A 21,008-nucleotide genomic window follows, 5' to 3' on the forward strand; every position below is an offset into this window, starting at 1 on the left:
CCATTCCACTATATCCACTCACCAGCTGTTCCATTCAATTATATGCTACTCCATTCCACTATATCCACTCACCAGCTGTTCCATTCAATTGTATGCTACTCCATTCCACTATATCCACTCACCAGCTGTTCCATTCAATTATATGCTACTCCATTCCACTATATCCACTCACCAGCTGTTCCATTCAATTATATGCTACTCCATTCCACTATATCCACTCACCAGCTGTTCCATTCAATTATATGCTACTCCATTCCACTATATCCACTCACCAGCTGTTCCATTCAATTATATGCTACTCCATTCCACTATATCCACTCACCAGCTGTTCCATTCAATTATATGCTACTCCATTCCACTATATCCACTCACCAGCTGTTCCATTCAATTATATGCTACTCCATTCCACTATATCCACTCACCAGCTGTTCCATTCAATTATATGCTACTCCATTCCACTATATCCACTCACCAGCTGTTCCATTCAATTATATGCTACTCCATTCCACTATATCCACTCACCAGCTGTTCCATTCAATTATATGCTACTCCATTCCACTATATCCACTCACCAGCTGTTCCATTCAATTATATGCTACTCCATTCCACTATATCCACTCACCAGCTGTTCCATTCAATTGTATGCTACTCCATTCCACTATATCCACTCACCAGGTATGTGAGGTGAGTGATGAGTTCCCTGTGGGCCTTGTCGGCAGTGTTGATGTGTAGACTGAGGCCAAGGCTCTGCCCCAGAGAGACTGTGGTGGTCCCAGTGGAGATATACAGGTAGTTCTGTCTCTGTCGGTCAAAGGGTGTGTAGGGGTGAAGGGTCATCTGCTGTCTGGCCTGCTGCTCTGGCTGTAGGCCCGTCTGTTTGGTCTCAGCCTGTGTGTTTAGGATTTACAGGACACACACATGAAAACCAAGACACACACACACACACACACGCTCGCACAGCCATACACAGATACACACACGTACACAGAAACAGACAGGCAAAGTTTTGCTTATGAACACTAAGAACCAATAGTTGTTATAACTGCTTAGGGCATTACTGAGGGTGGATATAGCTGGTTATACTTGATTATAAGCAGTTTGATTATAGAAGGTTATAGCAGGTTATAGCTGGTTATAAGCTCTGTTAGGGGTACTTACAGTGATGGTCTGCGGGTGTATCTCAGTAAGCATGTTATTATAACTGGTTATAAGCACTTATAGCTGGTTATAAGCACCATTAGCTCTATTGAGGGTGGTTATAGCAGGTTATAGCTGGTTATAAGCCCTGTTAGCGGTACTCACAGTGATGATCTGAGGGCCTAGCTCAGCAGGCATGTTGATGGCGGTCCTGATGGTGCCACGGTGGCTGGTGATTGGGTTGGCCAGGAGGCTCACCTGGACCGGGACGTTATGAGCCGGGGAACCATCCTGGAAACTCACCTGGATCTGAAGAACACCGTTAGAACCCGTTAGAAGGTAACCTGATCCACCATCCTGACCACTGCGCTCTGGTTTCTTTTAACAGAATGTAAGCTTGTGAGATGAGGATGGTAGAACGAGGCTAGTTAGAAGAACCTGTTAGAGATATAAAACACTTTATACCTGGATCTGAACCAGACTCTCTTATCTCAGAATGATATTATTATATTGCATCTCTATGGCTCTTATCTCCAACGACTTATAATTCATTCCCATAAGGTGGATCCTTTCTGTCTATCAGGCGTTGATGTTGTGAGTTTACCATGATGTCGAAGGGCAAGCCAGGCTTGTAGTACTTTGGTGTTTCTATGAAGGAGAGGACGTAAGGGGACTTCACTATCTTAATACCAGACTTCTCTGCCTCCACCAGATCACTGCCTATAGAGGAGTAGAAAGATACAACACTGTGTTAGCCCGCTGAGTCAAAGTTTAGGCATTAGCTTGGGGAGCTACCACAAGTCTTTAGGTCTCAAGCAAGGTTTCAAATCAATCCTACCATGGTTTGATCGACTGGGTTCTAACCTAGGCATTAGCTTGGGAAGCTAACGTAAGTCATCAGGTTTTGGATAGCATGCATCTGACCTTTTTCATTCGAAGGTCCATTGTAATTGAATTAAACTCAACTTAATTCTATAAAACTTGATTGACCTTACCTGATTTGGTCAGCACTGAGGCCTTGACGTAAATAGAGCTTCCAACCAGGGAGCTGAGGTCGGGGTAGGCCTTCCTGATCTCCGCCATGGTCAATGTAGCGGTGCCATGCTGCAGCTGAAATGAAGGAAGGAAAATGGCAGTTGTTGTTGTATGTTTACACTTCACGCTGAATTGATCTTCCTTTGATGTGTGAGGTGTGTATGACTTTAAGTTGTGGAAAGGGTCTAGCACTTCATAATGTAGTGTACTACCAGTACTCACATTGGTGACCTGCTTGATCGATGGTAACCTCCTCTTCTCCTTGTTCACCTCCACCCCAAACATCACGTAGGCCGTTCCCTGGACATCTTCACCATACAGGTATCTGTGATCATAGAAATACAATTACTAGAACAGCCTCACCATACAGGTAGCTGTGACCATATAAATACAATTACTAGAACGGCCTCACCATACAGGTAGCTGTGACCATAGAAATACAATTACTAGAACGGACTCACCATACAGGTAGCTGTGACCATAGAAATACAATTACTATAACGGCCTCACCATACAGGTAGCTGTGACCATAGAAATACAATTACTAGAAGAGCCTCACCATACAGGTAGCTGTGACCATAGAAATACAATTACTAGAAGAGCCTCACCATACAGGTAGCTGTGACCATAGAAATACAATTACTAGAACGGCCTCACCAAACAGGCAGCTGTTACCATAGAGCTAGAATTACTGGAACAGACATTTCCATTCAAGTCAACAGTCGTTCTATGATGGGTGAGCTATTTTTGTGACAATTATCCATTATCACAACTATTATTACAGTGTTAATGTCGCTTTCACGTCCTGTCGGGAAACTGATATTTCCGACTTGCTTACTCATTGTAGAACGATGATATCAGAGTTTCCCACTTGGGAAGTATCAGAATCAACCAACAGGAAGCTCTCCGCAAATAACTTAGGCTAATTTGAACTCTTGAGGTGCTGAGTATCTGAAATGTCATGAACCCGGCATTAGTAACACTTTGTCTGAAGGGGACCTACATAAGGGTTTCATAACCCATACATAACACATTAATAAGCAATACAGTAGGACTACTTTAGTGTTACTAACCTGGCTGTGATCTCCACCACCAGCTCAGTATCATCCAGACGGAGGAAGGGTTTCTTGGGAGTCAGTGTGACATTGAAAGCAGGCAGCACTGCAACAGAGCATTGTGTTAGCTCCCCAAGCTTCTGCCCAGGCTTTAGCTCAACGAGTAATAATATGGAGAGGGAACCACGTTGACATACAGGCACGTGCACACATATTTACAAAGCTCTTCCACCTACCGTATTTCTTCACCTCAAACTCACTACTGAACTTGTTCTGTTGCCAGTTGTCAAATTTTGCAATGATCTTCCACGTTCCCTCACTATGACAGACACACACAAACACACACACACACGTATTAGCATTAGTAAATGGCAGTAGGATAGTGGTAACACTTTGTATGGACATCCTCTTCATACAGTATTCCAAGCACATTTATAACGGCATATGAGTTATAACTGCTCATAACGACTACATTCATAGAGCATTATGACCAGGCGGCATAATGATTTATAAAGCAAAGTGTTACATATTTGAAAACCAGGCTAGAATCCTCATATCAGGCTAGAATCCTCATACCAGTCTAGAAACGTCATGATGTTCCTGACTTACTTGACTATGTCAGGTAGAACGTGAGTATCAGCAAAGATTCCATTGTTAGCTCTGGTCCTGGAGGTCTGTTTCACTACGACGCCGTCTGAATTCTGACACACACACACACACACACCTTAAATCGTATGAAATATTTGTATTTCTAAAACATAATGAAGTGTTACTTTCTATAATTTAAGACATGTAGGCTAAAGGGCATGTGATGAACTTTTAGCCACCTGGAATTCAATGGTGATGGAGCTGTTGAAGGCCTGGAAGGTAGGTGTAGACACAAAGGCCCTGCATAGTACTGCAAAAAGAGAGAGAGAGAGGGAGAGAGAGAGATCAGACAGACAAAGAGTGAGACGCCATTCATCATTCACATGAACCTAACATGTCATTGAGAACATCCCTCTCTCCCTCATCCCCCTCACCAGTGTCTCCAGGTTTGTAGAGGGGCTTGTCTGTCTGGATGAAGATGTATCCAGAGTGGAAGGAGACCATAACAACCTGTTCAGCTTCGTGGTAGCCCCCAAACTCTGCTTTCACATACACATACTGGTTCCTGGAGGACTCCTCATTCCCCTTGTCCAGACGCTCTGAGGGGAGCTGGGAGGGGAAGAAGAAGTATTTTATAAGCAGATATTAGCATTTATAATGTCTTGGAGGTTCAGTCAAAATGGCAGTTATTTATTCTGGATCATAAAGACAGTATAATAAGGCATTATACGGGGGACATACATACTCATGACAAGTCTTAATCACCTGTATGGTCTAGTCTTGAGGGGGAGGTGAATTGAACTGAATCTAATGGAATCACCTGTATGATCTTGAGGGTGAGGTGAATTGAACTGAATCTAATGGAATCACCTGTATGGTCTTGAGGGTGTGGTGAATTGAACTGAATCTAATGGAATCACCTGTATGATCTTGAGGGTGAGGTGAATTGAACTGAATCTAATGGAATCACCTGTATGGTCTTGAGGGTGTGGTGAATTGAACTGAATCTAATGGAATCACCTGTATGATCTTGAGGTTGTGGTGTATTGAACTGAATCTAATGGAATCACCTTTATGATCTTGAGGGTGTGGTAGCTGTTCGCCGGGCCGAGTGTGACGGTGTCCTGCAGGAGCTGGTACCTCCTCTCCGGGTAGTTATGGACTGTTATGGTGACGGTGACAGGGCTGTTAAGGCCATGGGATTCTAAATAGATTGACTCCTCACTGTCTGTTCTCAGAATGTTAGGGGCTAGGAGGATGAACCTGGGGTGAGGGGGACAAGAGAGGAGGCGACGGTGGAGGTACAAGAGAGAGGAGAAGGGATGAGTGGGAGAACAGGGAGAGGATTAAGGAGGGAGAGGAAGAGAGAGTGAGAAGATCACTTTATTTTATAATCTTACCCATTTGGCAAACTTTGACATGCATACAGTAGAGTAGTATTTTAGTAACCGAAAGGATTGCCTTTTGTGTTTATAAAGATACTTTTGGGAGCACTGTACCTTGGTTCCAGACTGGTGTGGTCTTTTGGATTTCTTCTACTGTAAATAAATGAAGCATTGTTTTTTCCTTTAATGCCAACATTTGGTAGTGCGACATGAGGGTTCAACAAGGTAGAAGATTCTGTACTCACTCATGAAGATCAAAATAAATGTCAAGGTCCATATGTTCAAATCTGAATGGGCACATTGAGTGTTGTATACATTTCAGAGAACTGCATTGTTCTTAGACTGATATTACTAATAATACATTATTGATCATTATGATTACTTATTGCAGTTACGTGTTATTGGGAATTAGGAATATAGGGAATATTTAGATTTGGTCTGAATTAGAATAAATAGAAGAGATACTAATCATAGACCATACCGGCGGAGACTCCATGGACTCAGTCGCATCCTAAAAAGTTGAGAAATACATCTGTTAAAAATGTGACAGTCAGGGAGTACAGTTTAAAACAGCCCAGAAACAAGTAAAAAATAACTATTTTAGTATTTTGATTAGCCCACTGTGTAATATACAACCCCAAGAAATCGCACCTGTCAGCAGTCAAGTTTAAGAAATAGCGCTTTTAGTAGAGAGCCAAAACGTAGTACGTTCTACGGCAGCAAAATGAAAAGTTGAGAAAGGAAAACTTACCGTTCTCGGTCTGGGTTGTTGAATACTTGGGCGCAACAGCTACAGAAAACACAAAGCAACAAAATGTGGAGCAGTGTTCCCCCTGCCATTCTGACAGTGTATGGAACTAAACTCTCACGACACTGGGGACAGAACTCTTTCACACAGAGACAACACCCCCCCCCAGAGCCCAGCCCCCAAAGAGTGTGATATTTTGGCAGACTATATTCAAGCAATACCTATCCCTTTTTAAATTGGTGACCAAATGCAGCTTAGCTTCAAATATGCTAAGCGGTCAGTTGCTTTTGTAATCATGTAACATACCCCAAATAGTGTGCCTCCTCTGCGTGTGTGTGTGTGTAGCAAAGACAGAACATTTGATATTCCCAATATGAATCATACATCACTGGGATCCATGGCTGTGCATTATGTTCTAAATTATCTTGATCATGGCTTATAGTTTCTATAAATAAAATACAAAAACGACATTGATATACAGGGAGAGCCGCAAAGGCCCGGATATTTATCAGATTAAATGAAATGTACATGCATTACCAAGAGCAATGTGGACATACACTGCATATCAAAGGACAACTGTTTTCAATGACATTCGTATCATCACTCCACTGTATAATACACGACTTCTACACAAATCAATACAACTGGAAAACAACCTCTCATCCATGGTTATTTAGGGTGAAAAGATCCCGTTGTCAAACACATACTGTACCTTCAGTCCCAGTCTCTCACACACACACAAACATTTTGGCCATAGAGCAAACTGTCTCGTAGCCGGTTTACACCAGACTGAATGCAGCGCTCACCATTGTTTCAATACACATAGAAAGTGGATGCACATCACAATGATAAAATGTAAACCAAACAGGAGACAACTTAGTCATTTTGAATACATTCTATTGACACAGAAGCGCTACTGTACCTAGCAAAATAGTGTCGCAGTGACTAAACCATTTTAGCAGGCTAGCTTATCATTTTGGCTAACTATGGGGCAAAACAATTCGCAAATGTACTGTTAATTAGCCACCGCAAAATCTCTTTTGCTAGCAAACACTGCGGCGGGTTCTATGACATCTCTACTTTCCAAGCATATTGAGCTCAGCATTCAGTCTGTTTTAACCAGGCTAAAGGTCTGGTTTGTCTAACACAAAGTCAACAGTCCATCCTCATACTCCTAGGTCTGGCTTCAGGGTGATGTTTACCATAGCTACAGATCTAGGATCAGATTCCCCTCCCCCAACCGTAACTATTTAGTGGAGGAAAGTCAAAACTGACTCAAGATCAGCATCTAGGGGAAACTTCACCCTACACCCCGGGGTCGGAGTCGGAGGAGTCACTGTAGTCTGCAACCAGTGACGTCCTCAACACCCCAGAGCAACCACTGTCATGGTCCTCCAGTACTGTCCCACAATCCTCTCCTTTCGATCGTCCTCTGTCCTCTTCTTCTGTGGTGGTGTTAAGAATCTGCATCTCCAGAGATCTCATGTGAGTTTCAACCATTTCTTGTCTCTGCTCAGGCTGTGCAACTCCCAAATCTGTCCCCCCAGTCCTTTGTGTTTGTGCAACCTGTAACTCCTTCCCCTCCGGCGAGAGACTGTTTCCCAGATCATTGGTTCCTGGGTCTGATTTCCTGCGTGTGACTGTAGCGTAGGCCTCTGGTTTGTTCCCAGAGCCCTCGGTCCTCCTGTGGATAACCACACACACACACTATCAATCAACTGTGTAGCAAATATGGTGAACCAACTGCAACAGGTTAGCACAACAAAAAGGTGGCTTAGGTTACATGAACATTACTGGGCCTGTTTTCACAAAGCGTTTCAGAGTAGAAGTACTGATCTAGGGTCAGCTCCCTCCTGTCCATGTAATCTTATTCATTATGATCTAGAAGGGAAAACTGATTCATACATAATAATGTTGATAGATCCACTAACATTCATGTAAATTGTAAAGTCTTTTGACTAGTTGTGCGTTGGGCCCAAGGAAGATTATCTGTCGTCATTGGCATCAGCAAATAGGGAAATTCTAATTCACCCATTCATTGACCTACCTCCTTATGAGACTGTGTGGGTTAGGGGAGGAGACTTGGGGACCCAGGGCTTTGGCCACAGCAGCACCTTTCCCCTGTAGGCCCAGCTTCTGAAGTAGGCTGCCTGCAGCGCTACCTGGTGGCAGAGTGGGGGAACTGAACCAGGAGCGGCTAGAGATCTCCTTCCGCTTGTAGTTCTGCCTGTCATCGTAGGCTAGAGGAAGGGGATGAGGAGAGGATGGTGTTCTTTTATGAAAAAGTAGTGTGTGCGCGCTTGCCTGTGATATAGTGTGTATGAACAGTGTGTGATTGAGAGAGTCTGGTTTAGAGTGCATTATTATTCTCTGTGTGTGTTGTACATGCCCACTTACAGTCAGGAGCTGTGTAGGTGAGCAGTGCTGCTAGTTTCTTGTCCTCCTCTTTCTCAGGCAGCAGAGGGATGGACAGATTTGTCCTCTTTCTCACGGCGTTGTCTTTCTCCTCCTCCTCCGCCATCACTTTCTTCTCAGTCTGCGTATTAGATCAGTGAAGATGAACAGTTAAGTCAGCAGACCTACACCTATCCACCCTTTTTACACAACGTCCCATTGAGATACATCTCCTTTACAAGGGGCTTCTCGCATCCTCGCCGCCTTTTGAACCATACTGTAGGAAAAACTCCCAAGGTCCCTCCACACGGACCTACTTCTCCACTGCGTTTTAAGGAGGCAAGGACATAGGATACGAGGAATCAAGGAAAAACTATTTGACAAAGAGTCCAAGTAATTCCATGGGCGAATCCCAATCCTCTCTCTTTCCTCCTGAAGTGTGCACTCGTTCACTACTCCCCACGAATGTAAAAGCATTGGATTGGTGTAGGCATGGCTAGACTAGAGGGAGGCGAACAAGTGTACACTTCAGGAGAAGGGTAGAGAATCTAAATGTGGCCTCGAGTGCATTGTAAATTGTAATTACTTCGCAACTATGGCCTATTTATTGCCCTACCACCTAATGCCATTTGCACACACTGTATATAGACTTCCTTTTTTTTCTATTGTGTTATTGACTGTGCGCTTGTTTATCCCATGTGTAACTCTGTGTTGTCTGTTCACACTGCTATGCTTTATCTTGGCCAGGTCGCAGTGGTAAATGAGAACTTGTACTCAACTAGCCTACCTGGTTAAATAAAGGTGAAATAAACAGTTATGATCTGAATCCAGTGCATTTACCCTGAACTTCCTGCGGAGCTTGCTGTTGAGTATGAAGTCGTCCTTCCATCCAGCCTGATGATCCTGTAGCTCAGATAGAGAGGGAAGAGCCTTCCTCAGTTTCTCCTTGTCCTTACCACCATGGTCCAGCTTATACATGGGGTCTGTCTCTAACTTCTCCTTCTCACTACGCTCTGGGGAGACACACAGAGGGAGCAGGACAGGAAAGGAGGGGAGGGTATTGGCGGGTGGTAGAGAGAGGGAAATAAGTGGGGTAGGTGAGAAAAGAAGAGAGCACATGAGAGATAAAGGGAAGACAAGGAGGCCTAAGAAATGAGCAGATAAGACACAGAAATTGAGGAATAAAGGAACTGATATCAATAGTGCCATTATTGGAAGAAAATCGGAGTCAATTCTGTTTTGGGGTTTGACGTATTAAAGAATAAGAGGTCGGGACTAAAAGGTGGCTGAGAGGCCAAATGTCAGGGATGAGGATGTTCGTTGTCGGCCATATCCCATCCTTCCTCTCACACACCTAACAGAATGTAAAGGTCAACGAGGAGAAATGAGTTACCTGTAGTGAGGATCTGTTCATTGTCAGCCATGTCCCATCTCTCCTCCTTCCGCTGCGCGCCGCACACGATGACGTAATCACAGGTGGCCGGGTCTGTCTGCATCTCAATGTAGTTCACACACAGGTGACACTTCATCCGGAACCTGAAGAGGAGCACACAGGTAAACCAACACAGATGTATGTATTGGCCTTCAGTGTGTGTGTGTGTGTGTGTGTGTGTGAGATTGAGATGTGTCTGGTCTCACCTGTAGATTGGCGTGGTGTAGTAGTTCCCCACTTTCTTCTTCTCAGCGTTATAACGTACACCTGAGTGACACAAATGTATGATAAGAAATGGCCGTTATTGATTATGTTTCTGAAAAAGGAAAACGTATAGCAACTTGCTGGAAAACTGAGAATGGAAGAGAGAGCTTACCCATGCCGATGTGATTCTTGCAGCCATCACACCAGATATTATAGGGCATCTCAAACCTGTGAAAATACATAGACAAGAGTCAGTTTCCTGTAACCCTCCTGTAACCACTGAATTTGATGTTTGTGTTACTGACCGGATGATGAGGATACCCTGGGACAGTTTCCTGGCCCTCTCTCGTAGAGCATGGGTTCCATGGTAACCATTGAGGGAGCCATGCTAGAGAGAGGGAGGGGGAGAAATGGAAAGGGGGAAAAGAGAAAAGAGTCAGAGTGAGAACAGGTTAAAAGAGGCTCACGTGTAGACTGATTACTTAAACCCATTAACCTATCGCGCATCTATTATATGTGATGATGGTCAGTAGTCATATTTACCTTCTGTGGGTCGAAGTCCGGAGGGTAGTAATGGTTTTGTCCTTTCCTCTCACCCTGAGAAAGGAGACATGGAAAAGGAGGAAAGTGTGAACACCTAGTCAGTATTCAACACACTAGTAGTTAACAGTGCTCTTTTGTCCAGCTGGTGGCACCAGATCCTCTCTACATGGATAAGGGGAAGGGGGAATAACTAGTCAGTTGTACAACTCCCGCATTTAACCCAACCTTTCTGAATCAGATAGGTACTGCCTTTAAATCAACATCCTCGTCACGGGACCCGGTGAGCAGTTGTTGTTGGGGGTTAGCTGCCTTGCTCAAGGGCAGAACGGCAGATTTTTCCACCTTACCGGCTCGGCGATTCGAAACAGCGACTTTCGGTTGCTGGCCCAACGCTCTTAATCCGCAAGGCTAACCCTGCCGCTCCAGTGGGGCTTCCTCACCCGAGGAAACCTGGTGCCACCAGGGGGGCTTCTAACCGAGGAAAACCTGTGGCCATAAGTTGGGGGCTTCCTTACCGAGGAAACCTGTGCCACCAGTTACGGGGCTTCCTCACCGAGGAACCTGGTGCACACCAGTGGGGCTTCCTCACGAGGAAAACTGGGTGCCACAGTGGGCTTCCTCCCCGAGGAAACCTGGTGCCACAGTGGGGCTCCTCCACCGAGGAAACCGGTGCACCATGAAACCTGGTGCCACCAGTGGGGCTTCCTCACCGAGGAAACCTGGTGCCACCAGTGGGGCTTCCTCACCGAGGAAACCTGGTGCCACCAGTGGGGCTTCTTCGCCGAGGAAACCTGGTGCCACCAGAGGGCTTCCTCACCGAGGAAACCTGGTGCCACCAGTGGGGCTTCTTCGCCGAGGAAACCTGGTGCCACCAGCGGTGGACAAATACTAAAAGAGCTCATTTACAAGGACACTAATGTTCGCTACTAGTGTGTTGAACACATTTTGATGTGGCCTGGCAACTTACCATGTTGTTAGCTTGTACAGCGCACTAGAAGATAGCCGTTGTCACCTAGGGGAGAAAACACAGGGTCATAGCTTCGTTTTTGTGTTTACAAATGTTTGCACAGCTTCAAGTTAGCCATCTAACTTAGACGTTCGAAATAAGATTGCTTATTTACAAGCACAACCGCTAGCATAGCTAACTAGCTCACGCTACCATCTTGAATAATAAGCCAAACAACCGTTTTAGGAATGTAACAGGAGATGTGGGCCCATAATTAACACGAACAGTAACCAAAACATAACTGATTTCGAAGAAAAACAACTGAGATATCACAAAGTAGCGTGCTCCTTACGGTTTTCCAAAGCATTAGCTAGCAGAACAAAATCGACAACAGTGCATACACAAAAACGTCACTTCCGTTTTGTGAGAAACGTCACACATTGGTGTCTGCTTTTTTTAATCGTCTCTGATTAATTGTGCCTGCACAAAGACTTCTTCTTTTTGTGAATATATTTTCGTATACTTATTTTTGTACCCCAAGACCCATTGGAAAAGTCCACAACTATGACAATTCACCTTTTTACCTCCCTCCTCTGTTGTAAGTTGTTATGATGGAAACCAGAGCGTCCATCAAAGTGAAGGGAGATGGGCAGTCAGGAGACAGGCCAAAACTCCTGGATAATATCAACATAACTCAGTTAGCATAGGCACTGGACTCTGGAGAAACCTCAGACTGTGTGTGTCTGCCAGGGGGGTTAGTTTTGACCTGGTGGATGTGCCAGAGACGTGAGGGATTCCCACTACAGGTGTCTCCCTTAACAGAGAGAAGAAAGTCTGGCAGGTAATGACTGAGAGTGGGAAAATATATTATCTCCATAATCATTCTATTCTGGATGTTGGTCTGACCTGGGTCAATACAGTATGTCAATTAGGCCTAGGCCTATGATAGAACAAGACTGTCTCTCCAGCTATGAAATGATTTTTTTTCTTCGAATTTCACATATCTCTGAATATGAAAATGTTTCCCCCACCAAAAAAAGATTACAAAAGTAGCTTTTTAGGCTACTGACTTCTATGTCAATTTGTATCTGCCCCTCACTCTCACTGTTTTCCTTTTTAATAAAAGCAATGACTACATTGGAAGAAAAGAGGCGTGGCCAGAGAAGAGGTCTGGGGAAATGATGGGCTACTGTCTATCAAGGATCAGGTGATTAGGACTGGAGGGAGGGATGCAGGGTAAGGAATGGAAGGGAGAGATCAGGGATACAGCAAGAAGGATGGATGGAGGGAGGGATGCAGGGTAAGGAATGGAAGGGAGAGATCAGGGATACAGCAAGAAGGATGGAGGGAGGGAGGGATGCAGGGTAAGGAATGGAAGGGAGAGGTCAGGGATACAGCAAGAAGGATGGAGGGAGGGAGGGATGCAGGGTAAGGAATGGAAGGGAGAGATCAGGGATACAGCAAGAAGGATGGAGGGAGGGAGGGATGCAGGGTAAGGAATGGAAGGGAGAGGTCAGGGATACAGCAAGAAGGATGGAGGGAGGGAGGGAGGGATGCAGGGTAAGGAATGGAAGGGAGAGATCAGGGATACAGCAAGAAGGATGGATGGAGGGAGGGATGCAGGGTAAGGAATGGAAGGGAGAGGTCAGGGATACAGCAAGAAGGATGGAGGGAGGGAGGGAGGGGTGCAGGGTAAGGAATGGAAGGGAGAGATCAGGGATACAGCAAGAAGGATGGAGGGAGGGAGGGATGCAGGGTAAGGAATGGAAGGGAGAGGTCAGGGAAACAGCAAGAAGGATGGAGGGAGGGAGGGAGGGATGCAGGGTAAGGAATGGAAGGGAGAGGTCAGGGATACAGCAAGAAGGATGGAGGGAGGGAGGGAGGGGTGCAGGGTAAGGAATGGAAGGGAGAGATCAGGGATACAGCAAGACGGATGGATGGAGGGAGGGATGCAGGGTAAGGAATGGAAGGGAGAGGTCAGGGATACAGCAAGAAGGATGGAGGGAGGGAGGGAGGGGTGCAGGGTAAGGAATGGAAGGGAGAGATCAGGGATACAGCAAGAAGGATGGAGGGAGGGAGGGAGGGGTGCAGGGTAAGGAATGGAAGGGAGAGATCAGGGATACAGCAAGAAGGATGGAGGGAGGGAGGGAGGGGTGCAGGGTAAGGAATGGAAGGGAGAGATCAGGGATACAGCAAGAAGGATGGAGGGAGGGAGGGGTGCAGGGTAAGGAATGGAAGGGAGAGATCAGGGATACAGCAAGAAGGATGGATGGAGGGAGGGATGCAGGGTAAGGAATGGAAGGGAGAGGTCAGGGATACAGCAAGAAGGATGGAGGGAGGGAGGGAGGGGTGCAGGGTAAGGAATGGAAGGGAGAGGTCAGGGATACAGCAAGAAGGATGGAGGGAGGGATGCAGGGTAAGGAATGGAAGGGAGAGGTCAGGGAAACAGCAAGAAGGATGGAGGGATGGAGGGAGGGGTGCAGGGTAAGGAATGGAAGGGAGAGGTCAGGGATACAGCAAGAAGGATGGAGGGAGGGAGGGATGCAGGGTAAGGAATGGAAGGGAGAGGTCAGGGAAACAGCAAGAAGGATGGAGGGAGGGATGCAGGTTAAGGAATGGAAGGGAGAGGTCAGGGATACAGCAAGAAGGATGGAGGGAGGGAGGGAGGGATGCAGGGTAAGGAATGGAAGGGAGAGGTCAGGGATACAGCAAGAAGGATGGAGGGAGGGATGCAGGGTAAGGAATGGAAGGGAGAGGTCAGGGAAACAGCAAGAAGGATGGAGGGATGGAGGGAGGGGTGCAGGGTAAGGAATGGAAGGGAGAGGTCAGGGATACAGCAAGAAGGATGGAGGGAGGGAGGGATGCAGGGTAAGGAATGGAAGGGAGAGGTCAGGGAAACAGCAAGAAGGATGGAGGGAGGGAGGGATGCAGGGTAAGGAATGGAAGGGAGAGGTCAGGGATACAGCAAGAAGGATGGAGGGAGGGAGGGAGGGATAAAGTGAGAGGGAGATGGAGATGTTGTAGGTGGAAGTAGGGAGGGATCAGGGATAGGGCGAAACTCAAAAAGGATGGATGGAGAAAGAGATGCTCAGGGTGGATGGAGGGGGGAATGGAGACAGATGGAGGGATAGAGAGAAAGAGATTCTCAGTGCAGGTGTCTATCTGATCCAGATTTACGTTGTAAACAGCATTCCGAAGTTTGATATGCTGTGGCATTGAGTTTGACATTCCGTGGATAAATCCCCTTAGAATGCTTCCCATTACAGGAACGTTGCTCCCATCTAACATTCCTGCCCGGCACAGACAGACAAGCCCTATTTGGGCTGACCCAGAGAGACGAGCCCTCTCCGCGGTCCAACCACCACCAGGAATGCACAAGCCAGCAATGCTCAGGAAGAGACATCGATCTGACCTATCTGTCTATCAGTCTGTTAGTACCATGGATCCATCCCTTCATCCCTCCATCAGTACATGTCTCTATCACTCTATCAGTCTGTCCAGTGGATCCCTCCGCGATCTAGGCCTAGATTACTCTATAATTCTATCAGTCTGATAGAAAGGATCCCTCCTACTCTAGGCCTAAATGGGCCTATCAGTCTATCAATGGGACATCTCAGAGAGTGATATGTCTATTGCCAGGAATTTACAGACAGCAACCTCAGGATCTCTTAAACCAGTAGATGCCCTTAGCGAATAGGATAAGTTCCCCCTAGTCATGGTCAGTTTTGCACCTTTCTCCCTTAATGGTTCAAGTTAGCAGGCCATGTTGGGGGGACGTTAGCTCAGTTGGTCCTAGAACTGTGCTTAGAGAGCCTGTTACACCATCAAACAACACTGTAAGCCCATCAGACACAGACAGGCAGACTCTGAACCCTTCCAAGAGAGTTTATCTTTATTTACTGCTCTACACCAAACGTTAGGAGAAGAGATTTGAAACAAATGTGTTTCCACTGATCCCTACAGGGCCTGATCCAGTTGTGTTTTGAACCTGGGCCAAGCAGTCTGGTAGTTGCAGGGAGAAAGACTGCTCTAAGATCAGTTGAAGTATGTTTCTCTGAGGTTAATGGTTATGGTTTGGCAGAGTGAGACTGATCCAGAGTGGCATTATCTGATATTGAAAGGTCTGTAGATCCCCTATAAACAAGTCACCTTCACAGTAGATCAGCTGCGTAAGGTAGAGGCTGGACACAAGGTAGCCAATAAGCAATGCTCAACATTGTTATCATTACTACAGTGCACAATTAGTAACACCATCAACCATTGGCTCGGTGTAAGGAGTAAGGATTTGACACTGCAGTGACTGGCCGTCCAAGATGCTTTTGTGATGAAGGCATCATATCGAATCGGGATGACCGCCGTTTAACTCAGAGCTTTCTCTCCAGGTGAGACATCAGCACTCCGGGTAAGAGACGGAATACAGAAAGAAGCTCTCAATACACATTCATCTTCCGGTTAATCCTCTCGGAAAACATGGAGCGTGAGAGGGCAAAGGGCCTGACACATTCCTTCCACCTCCGCGCCCGGAGAAAGGATGAAGATGGAGAGAGAAAGAGGGAGGAGAAGGAGGAGGAGGGATACAGTGATAGAACAATCCCCTTGGTATTTCTCTTGAAGATATGGTCTGGAATTTAAAGATGTCTCAGGTAGAGAGGAATGAGAAGAATCTGACAACAGTGTCATGTCAGGAAAAAATAACTCATTTAGGCCTATACAGACAATGGTGTATCATGCATATAGTATGAAACAAATGTATATTGCACTTCATGTTTCGCATAGGGTATTTGGAAATGATCACTTTTAGCCCAGCAAGGCCATAGAGTCAGCTAGGTTTGATTGACAAATGTCTTGGCTGCTTGTTTGAATACCAAAAGGCAGAAAGACACCAACCAGCGGACGACAATGTCTATGGGTGTTGTCTGTGTCTGTGCTCCTTCTCAGTATAGAACATTGGACACATGGTTTTCCGTAACCATGCTTACTCACATCATATTTCCCTCTGAGTTGTAGGCTAAGTCACTGTCTACACCATGTACCATTCTGTAGCTGTGGGCATTTACACATTCCTGCACGGTCAGCATGTTCAATCCCAAAGCCTCTCAAATCTTCCTAATTCTGTCGTCACTGATTCCAGACAGTAACATAAATACACCAGATTGTATCTGATCGTACTTCGGATTTTCTGCCTTACTTTAGCTGTTACTGAGGTATTCTCCCTCCCCTGGCCTAGTGCTACACTACATAGACCTACCATCACACCTTAGCTGTTACTGAGGTATTCTCCCCCCCTGACCTAGTGCTTCACTACATAGACCTACCATCACACCTTAGCTGTTACTGAGGTATTCTCCATCCCCTGACCTAGTGCTACACTACATAGACCTACCATCACACCTTAGCTGTTACTGAGGTATTCTCCCTCCCCTGGCCTAGTGCTTCACTACATAGACCTACCATCACACCTTAGCTGTTACTGAGGTATTCTCCCCCCCTGACCTAGTGCTTCACTACATAGACCTACCATCACACCTTAGCTGTTACTGAGGTATTCTCCCCCCCTGACCTAGTGCTTCACTACATAGACCTACCATCACACCTTAGCTGTTACTGAGGTATTCTCCCTCCCCTGACCTAGTGCTACACTACATAGACCTACCATCACACCTTAGCTGTTACTGAGGTATTCTCCCTCCCCTGGCCTAGTGCTACACTACATAGACCTACCATCACACCTTAGCTGTTACTGAGGTATTCTCCCCCCCTGACCTAGTGCTTCACTACATAGACCTACCATCACACGTTAGAAGCCCAATTCATTCAATTTCTTACATGGTGTTGTCCTAAAGTCAGTTTTCGGTAATTAGGGTTCTTACTAATTGCGTAGCGTGTATTTACCTTGCCTTAAATCACAGAAAGAACTTCTCCGGGTAGAGGAGGATGGAGAGACGTGGAGCGGAGATGACTGATGTAAAAAAACAGAATGTGTATAATGTGTAGGTTTTACAGGAGCTATGTTTAAACCTTAAACAGTCTGTCTCTCTCTTCAGAGGCAGGAGAGGGCTTAGAGCTGCATCAGGCCTGGAGTATGTACAGTATGTCATCATGGAGACAGTACATGAATGGTGCACAGAGATGCAGGGACAGGTATTCTGGGTAAAGTGATGGCTGATGATGGAAGGAGAGAAAAAGTGAAGAGCAAAAGTAGTAGAGAGTGGAATCGACTCAGTCGTCTTGTCACTGTTGATGATCAGGATGTTCACCTAGTGAGAAATGTCCAGTCATACGGTCCGTGAGGGCTTAAAGACGTCATTGAGAGTTTAGACAAGAGACTTGAACGCATATCCTCAAACATCATTAGCTTCACTTTCCCACCAGGAGGGTTAGTCACCAGTTAGATGTGGTTTGTGTCACAGTCATCACATGATGGTCAGCAGCATCAAAGCATTCATGAAAACTCTTAACAGTCTGGAAGATTATTGTCTGAATTGGTCACTGAATAAACCCTCTGAATCAATGCAGTCTGACACACACACACACACACACACACACACACACACACACACACACACACACACACACACACACACACACACACACACACACACACACACACACACACACACACACACACATACAAGCAGAGAGAGAGCTGTATTGGCAGGTGAGCTGTTTCTCAATATCCCTCGTGGACACACACATACACACACACACACACACACACACACACAAAAGAGAAGGAATGAAGGAATGATAGCTGATGTCATCTTGATACAGTGTCATATTAGGCCTAGACTACATGCTTTCTTCCGCCCATGGGCTTATTTGGTTGTGATTGTGAAAAGACGGTTTGGGCGCCCAGTGTTTTTCCATGTTACAGATACTGACTGACACACACTCACTCACACACCCACACACACACACACACACACACACACACTCACTCACTCACTCACTCACTCACTCACTCACTCACTCACTCACTCACTCACTCACTCACTCACTCACTCACCCACCCACCCACCCACCCACCCACACAAGCAGAGAGAGAGAGCTCTATGGGTAGGTGTGTGTGTGTGTGTGTGTGTGTGTGTGTGTGTGTGTGTGTGTGTGTGTGTGTGTGTGTGTGTGTGTGTGTGTGTGTGTGTGTGTGTGTGTGTGTGTGTGTGTGTGTGTGTTAGAGGGCCAGATGGGCAGGGTTATGGGGCTATTCCATTGGCAATCTCAATCAAGCCCAGTTAAATTATTTGGTCTGATAATGTGACCTGACAAGCCCACATTTCCAACCAAATCCCTGAATTTATGGAAGAAGTTACTGAAGATCTGGGAATGTCAGTCGCCAGTCTCGGAATGTCCATTAAAATATCTCCTGTCGTGTTTTTTTCCTTCTTCTCTTTTTTAATTACGACCATCCCTTCCCTCTTTTATTTCAACTCTTTCTTTACTGGCCCGAAAGAGACAGAAACGCATTCTTCGCTTTCTGTCTCATTTGAACATTGACCTGGTGGACTTTTGACTTTAACTGTCTCTATGTCCTCAAGTCAGTGTCAATCCCCCAGGTCTTTGTTTATATTACACCCCCCCCTCTCGCTCCCTCTCTCTCTCTCTTTCTTCAACTGTTCAAGTGGTAGTTCTGCCTAGCATCAATTGCCAACCAGCTCAACCTCTGACCAGCCTGGCCCGCCATTCAACTTCAAAACAGCTTTAAGTTATTAGCCTCCAGATTTCATTTTTCCCATGAAGCAGCCTTTGCATCCATCGGAAAACACCTGGGCCCTCAGAATGCAATTTATACCTGTTAAATATAATCCCAATATGACACATTTCTTGGTCAAACACCCATCCAACAATCAAACCGCTAACCGTCAAAACTCAAGTGAGTCTACGGGCTTGGCGCTTTGGCGAGGAACGGGTTAGTGTACCCCCCCCCCCCCCCCCCCCCCCCCCCTCCGTTTCACCGCCCCCCACATCCTGTCTCATCCCCCCTTCTTTTCGGAGGGATATATAATGGAGGTTGGGACTCTGTTGCATCTCAGCATCACTCGTAGACACTCATCCACTGTTCAATCGTTTACTTAGAGAGGAAGAGGGATCAACATAAGAGAAGAGGGGAGATATGAGGTCTCTACTGAAGCTGTTTGTTCTGCTGTTCTGTGTCCAGAGAGGAGAGGGACACTGGCTGCGCTCACTACTCGGTAAGGATGGATGGGGGTCACGACTCACGACCTTCGACATTGGAGATGGGACAGGATAGAATTTCTTCCTATTTTCTTCAGTTTTGTACTGGGTTATATGTGTCTAGATATTGTTGTGTACTTTGAGATTGGTTTACATCAGGATGATGTTTGACACTGGGACTTGAGTGACAAGGCATACACAGTCACTGGAGAATTTTGAGAGCATATTGTGTGATTTCTGTTCTGGAGTTTTTCTGTAGGGTAGCACTGACTATCAGTCTACTGCAGTCTAGAGTGTAATGCCATCTGGTCCAAGCTGGTGTGATGAGTTTTTTAATAACCCTCTCTCTTTATCACCATCTTTCAGAGCAGCGAGGGCAAGCATCATCCTCCCCATCAGAGGAGGAGAGGAGAGGTGGAGGAGGAGAATCCAACAAAGGGAACAACAACAATAAGAACACAGAAGGTTCCGGATATGCAGTAGAAGACCAAAGGGGTTCCGTCCCATCCCCAATCATCCCAATCCGGTCCCGCCGCTCTTCAACCCAATGTCGTCTCCGCTCCATCCTCCTCCAGGTACGAGAGCTGGGTCTGGGCTACGACGCGGACGAGACCGTCCTCTTCAAGTACTGCAGCGGAGACTGTCCCCGTGTCCGCTCCAACCATGATCTGACCCTGACCAACCTGCTCCTGAGGGGGGCCCTGCCCGAGCAGAATGGAGAGCCGTGGCAGAATGGACCATGCTGCAGGCCCACCCACCACGAAGATCTAGCCTTTTTGGATAACACCCATCGCTGGCACAAGGTGGAGAAGCTGTCGGCTGCAGGGTGTACCTGTGTGGGTTAATGGGGAGGAGCTGGACGTGAAGGGGGAGGGCCTGAACATTGACTTTTGGGCCGTGGCCATTGGCTGTTCAGAATGCAATGGGAGCGGCATAGAGGCTCAGGCTGTACAAAAGGAGAATCAGGAGGAAAGAGATTACAGATGTAGCTATAATTTGCTAGAAAGAAATGCATTCATTTTGCGTATGTATATATTTATATTTATTTAAAGTTGCTTTGGGGGAGTTTTTTTATTATACCAATGACGTTGAATGGATCTTATTTTGCTGCATAGATTAAATGAATAGTGGTTAACACTATGGTTGATTGTTGAGTAAAACTGTTACAATTCGAAAAAAGGTCCTCAGCAAACCAACAAGGTATTTATGTAAAATAAATTATTTATTTATTTGAGATGTTAACTGTATGATGCTACTTAATTTATTTTGTCCATGTGCCACATTCATATGTACAACTCGTAATAAAGACAACCATATCTACATGTTTTATGACCAATGTTGGTGAGTGAAATTACATTTTCCCTCATGG

General features: G+C 45.9%; 3 protein-coding genes across 7 annotated transcripts in view; 1 reads left to right on the forward strand and 2 right to left on the reverse strand.

Annotated features, from left to right (window-relative positions):
* Window positions 1–6,078, reverse strand: part of LOC109876033 (complement C3) — a 38,351-nt gene extending 32,273 nt beyond the window's left edge. Inside the window, exons 1-15 of one of the 2 annotated variants that reach the window (XM_031833368.1) lie at window positions 5,952–6,078; window positions 5,682–5,711; window positions 5,446–5,487; window positions 5,315–5,350; window positions 4,886–5,078; window positions 4,250–4,424; window positions 4,055–4,125; window positions 3,837–3,928; window positions 3,464–3,546; window positions 3,246–3,333; window positions 2,395–2,497; window positions 2,133–2,247; window positions 1,742–1,857; window positions 1,303–1,446; window positions 673–888 (exon numbers count right to left, since the gene is read on the reverse strand). In XM_031833368.1, coding sequence (XP_031689228.1) covers window positions 673–888; window positions 1,303–1,446; window positions 1,742–1,857; window positions 2,133–2,247; window positions 2,395–2,497; window positions 3,246–3,333; window positions 3,464–3,546; window positions 3,837–3,928; window positions 4,055–4,125; window positions 4,250–4,424; window positions 4,886–5,078; window positions 5,315–5,350; window positions 5,446–5,487; window positions 5,682–5,711; window positions 5,952–6,040 — 1,593 coding nt within the window. In that variant the 5' untranslated portion in view covers window positions 6,041–6,078. Of the gene's footprint in view, window positions 1–672; window positions 889–1,302; window positions 1,447–1,741; window positions 1,858–2,132; window positions 2,248–2,394; window positions 2,498–3,245; window positions 3,334–3,463; window positions 3,547–3,836; window positions 3,929–4,054; window positions 4,126–4,249; window positions 4,425–4,885; window positions 5,079–5,314; window positions 5,354–5,445; window positions 5,488–5,681; window positions 5,712–5,951 lie in introns of both variants that reach the window. The other variant, XM_031833362.1, reaches the window with a different exon arrangement.
* A 340-nt stretch (window positions 6,079–6,418) lies between these two features.
* On the reverse strand, window positions 6,419–11,930 carry yju2b (YJU2 splicing factor homolog B). 4 transcript variants are annotated; one of them, XM_031833375.1, is made up of 11 exons: window positions 11,820–11,930; window positions 11,489–11,533; window positions 10,522–10,575; window positions 10,284–10,366; window positions 10,151–10,206; window positions 9,981–10,041; window positions 9,736–9,878; window positions 9,183–9,487; window positions 8,346–8,484; window positions 7,996–8,188; window positions 6,419–7,632 (listed from the first exon to the last, which is right to left on the reverse strand). In XM_031833375.1, exons 2-11 carry the CDS (start codon window positions 11,489–11,491, stop codon window positions 7,254–7,256), a joined length of 1,416 nt encoding a protein of 471 aa, XP_031689235.1. In that variant the 5' UTR covers window positions 11,492–11,533; window positions 11,820–11,930; the 3' UTR covers window positions 6,419–7,253. The 4 variants fall into 4 exon arrangements, with proteins under 4 accessions (XP_031689235.1, XP_031689242.1, XP_031689252.1 ...); XM_031833382.1 differs by having other exon boundaries at window positions 9,183–9,355; window positions 11,820–11,917; XM_031833392.1 differs by having other exon boundaries at window positions 9,183–9,355; window positions 11,770–11,827.
* Window positions 11,931–19,577: 7,647 nt separating this feature from the next.
* LOC116376237 (persephin-like) lies at window positions 19,578–20,484 on the forward strand. The gene is made up of 2 exons (XM_031835833.1): window positions 19,578–19,656; window positions 20,006–20,484. The coding sequence occupies exons 1-2, from the start codon at window positions 19,578–19,580 to the stop codon at window positions 20,482–20,484; spliced, it is 558 nt and encodes a 185-aa protein (XP_031691693.1).
* Window positions 20,485–21,008: the final 524 nt, after the last annotated feature.

The sequence above is a fragment of the Oncorhynchus kisutch genome, linkage group LG1 (assembly GCF_002021735.2).
Source record: "Oncorhynchus kisutch isolate 150728-3 linkage group LG1, Okis_V2, whole genome shotgun sequence".
NCBI lineage: Eukaryota > Metazoa > Chordata > Actinopteri > Salmoniformes > Salmonidae > Oncorhynchus > Oncorhynchus kisutch.

Bases quoted from the DNA above. Each gene is read 5' to 3' on its own strand.
- LOC116376237 (XM_031835833.1), top strand. From the start codon at position 19,578: ATGAGGTCTCTACTGAAGCTGTTTGTTCTGCTGTTCTGTGTCCAGAGA. The intron at 19,657-20,005 runs GTAAGGATGGAT...ACCATCTTTCAG, and splicing joins CTGGCTGCGCTCACTACTCG to AGCAGCGAGGGCAAGCATCA.
- yju2b (XM_031833375.1), bottom strand. The intron at 10,042-10,150 runs GTAAGCTCTCTC...TGTGTCACTCAG, and splicing joins CAAGAATCACATCGGCATGG to GTGTACGTTATAACGCTGAG. The intron at 9,879-9,980 runs GTGAGACCAGAC...GCTCCTCTTCAG, and splicing joins TACACCACGCCAATCTACAG to GTTCCGGATGAAGTGTCACC.